Source organism: Olea europaea, unplaced genomic scaffold, assembly GCF_002742605.1.
Source record: "Olea europaea var. sylvestris unplaced genomic scaffold, O_europaea_v1 scaffold1509, whole genome shotgun sequence".
NCBI classification, from domain to species: domain Eukaryota; kingdom Viridiplantae; phylum Streptophyta; class Magnoliopsida; order Lamiales; family Oleaceae; genus Olea; species Olea europaea.
Window position 1 is genome coordinate 99,633 of NW_019232668.1, and position 12,103 is coordinate 111,735.

Consider the following 12,103-nt stretch of genomic DNA (forward strand, 5'->3'; position numbering starts at 1 on the left):
TCGTCAACGAACAATTCTTAATAACACATTCATTGCACTCAATTGGAGAATAATAATTTGAAACTTGACCAAGAATTTATTAAAATTAAATATATCATTATGTCAAAATATTAACCACAAGACAAATCAAAGAGAGGACTACATGAAAGGAATCAAGAATTAGATATTATACAAAATATAATAAGCCCTTTGTGATCACACTCATTGTTGCATTCTTGCAACCAAATTGCCAAATTTTCTTTAATAAACTATGAATGATTGTAAGGCCAATCAATTTATCACCAACAAAACACCATGGCCTGATCTCATGTCCCGACAAAGTTCCTAAAAACCCGATTACCCCACAGGCACAAGAAACCAAATGATCCACTCTTGAAAATATTCATGTGGGGCAATAAGCATAAACCATAAAATACACAAACATCACAAAATATATATACTATGCATAAAATTAAACTAATGATTGCATACTATTCGGTGCAATTATAGAGTAAATTATAAAAAAATAAAATTTGGGAAAGAAATTGTGAAAGGTTTGGTGCTTGGTTGGGGAGACAAATAAATTATAGGTCTTGGATATTTTTATTACATTATGGTACAAACTAAAAACAAAATGAGTTGACAGGCCAAAGAGTTTGAAACGATTGACCTGTGTCATCTCCATCAAAGCAGAAAAAACTTGGATTCTCAGCCTCTTGTCCCATCCATTTGACAAAAAATTCCATTCGTCGATACCATAGAAAAATCAAGAACTCCCACCGCATAAAAGGGTAACAAAAATTAATGGTGTTGATTCATGACTGCATAATCAGTCTATAAATATCTCCATGAGTTTTAATCAAACTTTTGCAAACTAGTCTAATTAGCCCCATTTCATGGAAATATTTTTCAGAGAGAGAGAGAGAGAAATTGAAGTATAGTTGAGTTAATACTGATGATCATTGGAGTGATGGTACATTGAAAGATCATGTCGATTCATGGCTTCTCGTTGGTTGTTATGGCCGTTATCGTCTCCTTCATTGATTTTGCATCTCATTTGGGCTGCTGCACCAAGATTTAGATATACCATTCTTGAATCAAGGTTAAGGTTCGCCATGTTTCCGCCGCTTGTGCCACTGCAGGCAGGATTTTCAGTACTCATTGGAGGGTAAATAGTGGCTGAAGAAGGCGCACTTGCATTGCCCTCCTCGCGGGAAATTACCATGGCAGCAGATTGGACAAGCTCAAGGCAAAGCCTCAGTTTGTTTGGTTCAACGTGTGCGAGTCCTGGGACGGCCCCTTTGAAGAGAAAATCAGAAGTTAGGGTTCGAAGGACATCAAGTGGAGTGACACCATCCAAGGTTCGGACATTTGGGTCGGCATGGTGGTCGAGGAGGACCGCCACCATATCGGGTGACACCATTTCGGCGGCAATGTGGAGTGGGGTTTTGCCTGCTGGTCCGACAGGGTAGTTTACATCAGCTGCACCAAGTTCAAGCAGTGTTTTTACCACTTCCCGGCTGCAATTCTCAACTGCATAGTGCAAGGCCAATGCGTCGTCGAGGTTAAGGCCTTCTCCCATTACCATAAGCTTCACAAGTTCGACATCAGAAGAATCCAGGGCTCGTCTCATTCGACGTATTTTTTGGTCTTCGAGATCTGCGGCAGCACCACCAAGATCATGGTGGTGGTGGTGACGAGGCATTAGGGAGCGACGGGCGAGGGTTGATTTGAGACGGAGCTCCTCAATCTTGGCTACAACATCAATAGGGAGGTGTTTGGCTAGAACTTCAGGTGGTAGGCCAGATTTGGCCACCAAATGGGAACAAGTAGTCCATAACTGGTGCATATCTTGTTTTCTTGAAGCTAACAAAACTTTCATTACATCTTCAATTGAGGCCTTCTCTACCATATCTACCAATTGCTTCTGCATTCCAACATAAACAAATTAAAAAATGTCTTAAATTATGCTACAAGTAATTCTTGCTTGTCTAGCACCTTCAGCCTTAATAGTTAGATTTGATTTCTGACCCAAATGAGGAAAGTTAGGTTATTTGGACAAGTTTTGATGAAATCACTGTGGAAGACAAGACTAGAGATCAAAGAACCAAATGTGGAATGTTTCGAGCGTGGCATATAAAGATAGTGAAATACAATTCAAGAAACGTGTTCCTGCGAAATCGAGATTAGAACTTGAAGTGACATAGCATTATTGACGACAGTTTTCACAGAAACAGAAAAAACAAAACCATGTTATTCATGTTGATGAAAACACTGTTGGATCAGATGCTGCAGAAGAAATGAAGAGGATCACTAGTTATACAGAAAGAAGAAACTACTAGATTTTATTGAAATAAAATCAATCCAACAACAAAAGCAAAAGAGGGTGGTTCATTAAAAAGTAAATATGATTTTTTGATCATCAGACTAACATAATTAAATTTTCTGCTTCATATTTTTTCATCAAAATCACCTGGAAAATATTCACCAGGTCACCTAAGTCACATAATTGGCATCTTTATCATATATAAATCAAAAGCCACAAAATTAAAATCTCCTCGTGAGTGCTTTAGAGAGGGAGATAGAGAGAGAGAAGGAAGTCACTAGAGAAAATTGTGGACATGGAAACAAAAAAAAAAAACCTGAGTAAGCAAAGCGAGCTGTTCCACACCAAAGGATCTAGCGGCTACGAGGGTTTCAAGGGCAAGATCAACGGCTGCAGTGCAATGTGTGTGCCAACATCCTCTATCCCCACAATTAGGCCTTGGCTCGTGCTTCTGGGGTACAACAGAGACTTGTCCACTGTACAAGAATTGCAGAATCAACAGGAAAACTTCATACCCCACGGAGTTCACCGGTATAACATGAGGGTTTCCCCCTCTCGGCGAAGATGCTAACCCTCCGACCTGGCCCATCCTGGAGCCCGTCGCATCAAGGCCCGCCGGCGTGTCGGGCCCACAAAAGAATTTTCTGAAGAAGAGGCTTCTGGCAGCTAGGATGCACCTGTGGGCATGGACTAAGCGCCCCTCCACACTGAACGTTACGTCACTGAATGCCTGGCCGTTGATTAGGAGATTGAGATAGTCTAGAGAGAGAGATCTTAAGGAGTCTTCAGGGTTCATGGCGAAGTGTAGAGAGAGAGCAGCAAATGTTTTAGAGAGATTGCACTCCTGTGCGTGTTTCTGTAGATGAAAGATATGTATATGAGTAGAAGGTTCAGTTTTTAAGTGGAGGAGACGAAGAGAGAGTAAAAGCTTGGTGGCTCATTCATTTAATCATTCTCTTCTTCAAATCTTTGATGATTAACTGTTATTTCTTGTGAGACTCTCTCTCTCTCTCTCTATGCAAATGGCTGAGATTACTTTTTATTATACAGTATATGAACATGTAATAAATAGATGATATAATAAACATTATATAGAATTTGATAAGATTTAATGGGTGGGTCCTTGATCTGATGCCTAATTACGCAACAGGATCTTCCTTGGGATGGCCGTATTTATGTATGTATGTTCCTTAACAGGTAAATATGATTTTTTGATCATCAGACTAACATAATTAAATTTTCTGCTTCATATTTTTTCATCAAAATCACCTGGAAAATATTCACCAGGTCACCTAAGTCACATAATTGGCATCTTTATCATATATAAATCAAAAGCCACAAAATTAAAATCTCCTCGTGAGTGCTTTAGAGAGGGAGATAGAGAGAGAGAAGGAAGTCACTAGAGAAAATTGTGGACATGGAAACAAAAAAAAAAAACCTGAGTAAGCAAAGCGAGCTGTTCCACACCAAAGGATCTAGCGGCTACGAGGGTTTCAAGGGCAAGATCAACGGCTGCAGTGCAATGTGTGTGCCAACATCCTCTATCCCCACAATTAGGCCTTGGCTCGTGCTTCTGGGGTACAACAGAGACTTGTCCACTGTACAAGAATTGCAGAATCAACAGGAAAACTTCATACCCCACGGAGTTCACCGGTATAACATGAGGGTTTCCCCCTCTCGGCGAAGATGCTAACCCTCCGACATGGCCCATAGTGGAGCCCGTCGCATCAAGGCCCGCAGGCGTGTCGGGCCCACAAAAGAATTTTCTGAAGAAGAGGCTTCTGGCAGCTAGGATGCACCTGTGGGCATGGACTAAACGCCCCTCCACACTGAACGTTACGTCACTGAATGCCTGGCCGTTGATTAGGAGATTGAGATAGTCTAGAGAGAGAGATCTTAAGGAGTCTTCAGGGTTCATGGCGAAGTGTAGAGAGAGAGCAGCAAATGTTTTTGAGAGATTGCACTCCTGTGCGTGTTTCTGTAGATGAAAGATATGTATATGAGTAGAAGGTTCAGTTTTTAAGTGGAGGAGACGAAGAGAGAGTAAAAGCTTGGTGGCTCATTCATTTAATCATTCTCTTCTTCAAATCTTTGATGATTAACTGTTATTTCTTGTGAGACTCTCTCTCTCTCTCTCTATGCAAATGGCTGAGATTACTTTTTATTATACAGTATATGAACATGTAATAAATAGATGATATAATAAACATTATATAGAATTTGATAAGATTTAATGGGTGGGTCCTTGATCTGATGCCTAATTACGCAACAGGATCTTCCTTGGGATGGCCGTATTTATGTATGTATGTTCCTTAACAGCTTTCTGATCTGATTAATTAAATTCTTGGAAAATGTTAACAGGTTGTTTATGCATTAAGAAAATTAGTTGTAAATCATGTTAGGTCCCAAGTGTATTTGCAAAGTTCTGTGTCCAAATAGCCATTTTATCGAGATGGATTTAGGGTTAAGTAACGAGGGTTAAGAGAATCTTTAGAAGGAATCAAAGACAATTCAAGAAGATCGAGTCAAGTCAAAAATCCTAAAGTGGCTGCCAAGTGAACTACTCAAGCGGTTTTAGAGGAATTGGACCGCCCACTAGCAGCCCAAGGGGCGTCGAGCGGTCATGTAGTTTTGGAAAACGTTGTTCATGACTTTCAGCCTATATACAAGCCCAACTCATAACTCTCGATATTATAAATACTCAAGGAAAAATCCGTCTTATTGTTTGTTGAGCCTTTGTTCATTTAAGAGAACACATTATTGAAAATCAAATACTCATTTCATAATTCTCTTGCCTCGAACACAGTACTAAAACATCAAAAATCCGAAAGATCGGAAACACCATTAAACCCTTACAAAATATCTTTCAAAGTTCTGAAGATCCAAAGTGGTGACCGGAGTTTCAGTTCACGAAGAATGTGTTCATTCTTGGTGATCCATGAGGAGAAAAGAAAATTTAAGGTTCTGGAGCTGGTGTTGAAGTGTACAACTGATGAGTTTTTCGGTGATTATGAGTTGGAGACCAGAGTCTACTAAAGTTTAACTGTATTTGAACCAATTATGCAAAATTAGTCTTTTCTAGGGATTATTTACTAGCATATGTTTGGAGGTTTTTTCTATTGAAAATTTTTTCAAGGATTTCTCCATCGTAATCAAATCATGATTTTGATTATTTTTCTGCTTTATTATTTATACTTGATTGACTGTTAGAGTTTAAATTGATTTTAATCCATCTGGATCCAATAATTTGTGACTTGTTGCATATAATTGTTTATTAATTTTTAATTTCACATATTACACCTATTCACCCCCTCTAAGTATTAGTTGGGTCGAACCTCGATTATATCGAGGTTCGATAATACACCATTTCTTTGACTAAAGCTTCCTTCACTTCATAAGCCAAAAACTTTATTTATGAATACTAGAAAATGTAATATATGAGCTTCCAAATTGACGCAATATTCTAACATGGACAAATTTGGCTTCCATACTTCATGCAATGAGAGAAAAAACCGTTACGTATAGAATTTTTTCCTTAAAAAATATTCTATACATATATACCAAAATTGGTAGTAAATAGTTTATTTTCCTTGACTGTCATTTCTAGGTCTTGTTCGTAAAGATAGGTATTCTCGTTTAAATTATTTTATTATTCACGAATCTACAAAAAGGAATAGATCGATTTCAACCATGGAAATTTTTAAAATGCATGAATAAGTTATATTTTTTAAATTAATAATTATTGTATTATTCAGTATTGTAATAGTTAAAGTAATTCTTATTTTATTAATTTTAGTTGTGAATCAGTAATTAACTTAAATGGGAAATTTAGCCCTTGTTTGGTGAGGGTAAAAGTCAAATTTTTAGTGGATTTTGATAAAAGTTGATGAAATGTATGATTGTAAAGATACGGAACTCATAAAATATATGATTAAAATTAATTGTTAATTTAAATTTAAATTAAAATATAAATTTTTATCAATACCAAACAGGGACTTAGTAGTAGCGGTACCCCACTCGCGACAAACAAACCATAGTACAAATTTTGCAAAGTAAAATTCTACATCTAGATATCTAACCGTGCACTAATTATTTTCTAGTTCAAACTTCCCGTACCCCCTAACTGCCATAGACTTTAGCCCTTGCTTGTCTTCCATTCCTTTAGGCTTCAAAACTCTTTATTCTGTATACTCATTTTCAACTACACATTTAAATAATAAAATATTTTACAAGTAAACCCAATATTTTTCACTACTTTTTAATTGTACATTTTCCAAAAACACACTACTCAAAACAGTGTTTTTCCAAACCCCAAAAAAAAAAAAAAAAAGCCACTTAATTTCCATCAATTTATATAGTATTTATTTTATACATAAAATTGACAATTTATTCTTACACTATTTGCAATTATTTTATCAATTGTTATATTATGTATACGGTGCATTTAATCATTTCTAAAAATATGCAAAATTATTGAAGAGTATATTGCAAATAATCAATTTGTGCTTAAAAAATAAAATTAAAGATCGATAACCTTTCAGCTATTTGATCGTCAACTTCGACTGTAGTTACTTAGTACTCATATCTAAGAAAACTTACATGTTGAGTGTAAAATTTAGGCACAAATATTATAGTTTCCATTTGAAAAAATTAATAATTCACTTATGAATTGTAAAATTTAAATTTCGATCACATATTTCAATAGACAAGTAATTTATTCATTATTTATTTTTATATTTATTATAAATTAAACGGTAAGTAATTCAAGAAAAAAAGTTGGCAAATAATCGAGATATTTGTGTTGCTTGTTTACAAACAAATTGACACCTTGACTATCACACAAAACGTCTGTTTCTCACTTGTTCATTTAAATAATTTTGATTTGACACAAAAAAGTAATCAAATGGGTTGATTAGTTGTAAAATAATTTGAAAAAATAGAAATCACCAGAATCGACAACATGTCTGTTACCCTTATGTTTCTAACTTTAATAACAAACAAAAAAAAGGATAAAATAACAATTATAAGAAATAAAGGAAATTTTAATTTTATATTTCATTATTTAAATAAAGGGAATACTTATTTTCAGAACTAAGAGAGTAGCTATTTTCCAAATTATTAATGAATAACTTGACTATTAAAATAAATCAAGCACCCTAGTTAGTTTTACAATATATTACAAAATATTTATAAAAAAAATTAAAAACTATTTAAATTTTAATAAATTTTATACATAAATACGTATTTTTCCTTAGTGAGTTTCCGGAATATAACGTTGATAATTTATGAAGTGTTATTTAGAAAAAAAAATCACTATAATGAGAAGTATCGAGCAAAACAACGCCTTCGAGTTAGTAGGTATGGTAATAAAGACTATATGAGAGAGTGAATTTAGAATAAAAGATCATTCTGAGATTTTAATTAATGAAAATAAAGGAATTGGTCAATTAGATCAAAGATTTAGAATTGGATAAATAAAGATTAAATTAAACACGTTAGCAATGAATCGAGAAAACTATAAATATAGAGAGAGAGAGAGAGAGAGAAAACAAAAAGAATAATGTTATTTGTATTTGGCTACTACAACACTAGTCGTTCTACATGAAAATTGTTTGACAGCTTATTATTTAAAACATTAATTTCTATAATTTTAGTGTTTCAAATAACAAATGATCACGTATGATGACGAAAAAATAAAAATTAGCCATGAGGCGTGAGGTGGGGTATGCCTCCTAATGGAGAAGTGTGTCGGCTGGAGCCAACTGGGAGTTAGATTTAGGATTGGACATGGTGCACGTGAGACAAGACCTCACTCGTGCTAACTAGAGAAAATGTGCCGGTTTATATTTTGTTGCTAAAATTCGGGAAACACAAAAGTTGAAATACACTTTACTATAATTGTGAATATTTTCAAAATACAACATCAAAATCCCACAATAATTCAAATATTTTGAAAATTTTGAATGTTAATTCGTCGTTTTCTATCAAGGTACTTACAACTAACACGTGCTTTAAATTTTGTTAGATTGTTGAGTAGAAGTATTTGATACTCAAATCATTTGAAATATATATAATTAACTATGACATGAATAATACACATCGTATAGAGTAGAAGATTGACATGTGTTAATGTCTTATAGACTCATGATCATCACGAGTCTAGATAAATTGCATTGTTATAAAAAAAAAATGATTACTTATCTTCTTTATGAGTTAATATTCTTGAAGGAGTGCAGAGTTAATAAAAAAGAAAAAAGGTACACAAATATAAGTCTTGGTACACATATATCATATATGTCATAATTGAGTGACTAAGTCACCTTAATTTTAGCCGAGACTTCCTAAAATAATTTATTTGCTAGTAATCCGTCATAGTTGAACATGTATATTGCATAGGTTATCGCAATCACTCATTAAATATTGTAGGGTTGGATGTACATCGCAGTTGAATAAAATTTCTTTATAGGCCTAACATAACTTCACATCAAGATTACGTGCGCTTATAATCAAACAAATTGAACAAAGAATAAGGTACATAAAGTGTGCTATCATGTAAATTGGTTAAAATATTCTATTGTAAACCAAAACTTTCTTTAATGATGATTTCATTAGTTTTTCTTTAGAAGATATGCTTCACATACATATTGATTTTATCAATATATGTGTCCATTATATGTAACTAATTACTTAATTAAACTTTATTGAATTAAAATGTTAAAAATAATGGAAACAAATTATTGATTGGATTTAAATTTTTGTTGAATGATTGGAGTGTAAAGCAAGAACTATTGTTTTGCCCTAAGTCTAACAAAAAAGAGAAAACAGAGAAAAATAGAGAGTGATGGACAACACATCACTGACTGTCTTATGATTTGAAGTGTTTGGATTTGACATTTGTCTTGTCATTTCAAATACCCTCTTTTTCCTTCCCCCACTCTGAGAATGACCCCTCACTCAATCTATTGTCTCCTCTAGTAAATCTCTCTTAATGCCCACCCCCCAATTGCCCCAGTTTGACCATATTATTTGAGATTTTTTTTTTCAACATATTTATTTTCAACCACATATCTATACAATATAATATTTTACAAGTAAATTTAAAATTTTTTCCAAATTTTAATCACACATTTTTTCTAAATTTTACTATTCAAAACTTTTTTTTTTTTCAAAATAATGGTTGTCAAACGGGACATAATATATTTTCACATATATTTACTTTGTCAAATTATGGCCTAACTATTATTTTCCTATTTTTGGGGAATTTGATTCAAATCATCAAAATGATAAAAAAAAAAAAAAAAAAAAAACCAACACTCAACCAATCCATTATCCACACTCTCAAATTTCAGAGAATTAATGTCTATGAAGCAACTTGCAAATTAAAAGAAAATATTATTTTTAAATAAAACCAGTTGAAACATATATGAAATCAATTTTTAAACCCATAGAACGTTATAACTAATATTAATTTTCAAGAATCGGGATATTAACCATTTACCATTCGAAGTGTCATTAACAATCAACTAATGATAATGACGTAGATAAAGTAATCGACCATTCACATTGCGATTCCTTAATAAAGGAAAAATTACATATAAAATGGACGATAAGTAATTTCTCGTGGTGCTCATGCCATCAATACTTGTAATAGGAATAGATGTTCAATTCGTACTCCAATTATACTTCTACATACAAAATTTGATTTGACAATATTAATACTTGGGCTTCCATTTTAAATAAAAACCTTGTTAAAAAGAATCGATCAAATCCCTACATTTTGATTATTGATTTTATCTCAAGTCGATGTGGAATTTATCAGTTAAAAATGCTCCTACAAGCTAATAGTTTGTGTGAACTTTAGATTATAAAATGGAATTCATTTTCGATTTCCTTTTTTTTTTTTTTTTTTTTCCATCTTTTTCTGATTCGCACATTTCCCAAACAAACAGATTACTAGAGAAAGAACACTATATTTTCCTGATATTCCCTAGCTTTCCAACTGGATGGTGCAGTGTCTAAAGAATATATTTTATTTGCCTTCAAAAAATAAAATATAAACGTAAGTCAACTTTTGATAGAATGTTGGCACAATATTTATGTGATTCAGTGGGAGAAAAATTGTGGCCTTGGAAATGGACACCTGGGTGACACTATAAGGAGGAAATTTGGACACAAAGTCACACCATTGTAAAGTTAATAAAAATGTTGAAAAATATATGTACATTGTTAGTTGTTACGTAATTTGCAAGTTAGGTAGAATGACTTTTAATAACTTTAATTTGGTACATGCATGCACTTTAATTTGGTCTACTTCATGTGTACCAGAAAATCTTGTCTTAACATTTTATGGGATCTATCAAATCATAGCAATCGGTGCTTGAGGTTGGTATAGATTTTGAAAATGTAGACAAATAACGAGACTATTTCATTGTAGAACTTTTATCGAATAAACGAAGCTATTTTGTTAAAAATATATATATAATTGATTTTAAATGTTTAGTCTCTCTCATGACGGTCAGGGATGATTGATTGCCTTATTCCTATATGCGAGTGCTCACTTAGGACGGGAGACAGCCACTGATGCAGCTACGACTACTAACTCCTTGAACTCAGTATGCACGCAGGAATTTGAACTTGAACTCGAGTCTCGCAAATGTTGGAAATCTTGACTGGTCTGAGAGTTTATACCAGTTCTTCGATCAAAGGAAAGGAAGCCTCAACATCGGAGAAAGTTGGCTAATTTTTTAATGTGTTGTATCCGTGATAATCTCATTTCTTTCGATGGAGAGATCAGAATCAATAATTGTGGGTTTGAGGACCAGAACCATTTTTTGATTCCGTTGAAGCTCGTCTCGATAATTTTTTAGTTGGAGAGAGTCATTGGAAAAAATTGGAAGTTCTATAAGAGGGAATAAAATTAAAGAGATGAAAAATAATCACAATATATACTCTTATTTTGTGGAGAGTTAAGGGTCAAAAAAATCTCGACGGATTTTCATAGTGCATGGTGGGATCCTATATTATATAATAGTCAACCCAAGACCTTGAAAACCTTTAAAAATCTTGATTCTTCACAAACCTCCATTTCAAATGGAAGGTCGGCCAGCTTTTATTTGTTGAAAAATGATGGCAGACAGAGGAAAAAAAAATTAAATTCGTTTGACAAAATTAAGCAAGTCTTGGTGGAAATTATTACCTCACGACTCCATTGGATTCCATAAATAATGGCTTAAAATTGACAATTTAAATATCTTTGTTACAGACATGGCATCACAAGAAGCCAAAGCAAAAAATAATTAAATAATGGTTAATTTAGATTATTTAAAACAAAATAAATTAATTTAATTCTATGTGCATATTATGGACTAAAACGATGCAATTAGGTGGATTATATTAATTAAATATGATTAATTTTCTAAGTTGTGATGCTCAAGTTGCAGCAGGTAGGGTCCCGAATCATTAGGGTGATTTGTTTTCTAGGGATAAGATATAGATGCTATCAAAAAAAAAAAAAAAAAAATTTCATGTGGTATCAACTTGCCCCATCGAGGTTTCCTAATTGGGGAAAAAGTTTATAAATTATATGAATATTTTATTCTTGTGATCTAATTAAGAATAATTGTTTTTCTATTGCGGGAAACATAAAAGTGTGACATTAATCATTATAGTTTAAAATCAATTAATTTCCAAAATGTTATTTTCTTAACCTTTTGGGTGGAAAGGTTACAACATTAATTAACTTAATGACTTTATACAAAGGAATCCTACTTTAGAGAGTGATTAATTAGTGATATAATA

General features: G+C 33.3%; 1 protein-coding gene across 2 annotated transcripts; it reads right to left on the reverse strand.

Annotated features, from left to right (window-relative positions):
* Positions 1-524: 524 nt before the first annotated feature.
* On the reverse strand, positions 525-4,486 carry LOC111376478 (regulatory protein NPR5-like). 2 transcript variants are annotated; one of them, XM_022999438.1, is made up of 2 exons: positions 3,744-4,486; positions 525-1,906 (listed from the first exon to the last, which is right to left on the reverse strand). In XM_022999438.1, the coding sequence occupies exons 1-2, from the start codon at positions 4,221-4,223 to the stop codon at positions 926-928; spliced, it is 1,461 nt and encodes a 486-aa protein (XP_022855206.1). In that variant the 5' UTR covers positions 4,224-4,486; the 3' UTR covers positions 525-925. The 2 variants fall into 2 exon arrangements, with proteins under 2 accessions (XP_022855206.1, XP_022855205.1); XM_022999437.1 differs by lacking the exon at positions 3,744-4,486 and adding an exon at positions 2,622-3,349.
* Between the last annotated feature and the right edge of the window lie 7,617 nt (positions 4,487-12,103).

Coding starts and splice junctions, on each gene's coding strand:
- LOC111376478 (XM_022999438.1), bottom strand. CDS start 4,223: ATGAACCCTGAAGACTCCTTAAGATCTCTCTCTCTAGACTATCTCAAT. Junction 1,907..3,743: donor AGCTCGCTTTGCTTACTCAG/GTTTTTTTTTTT, acceptor GTTGGAATGCAG/AAGCAATTGGTAGATATGGT.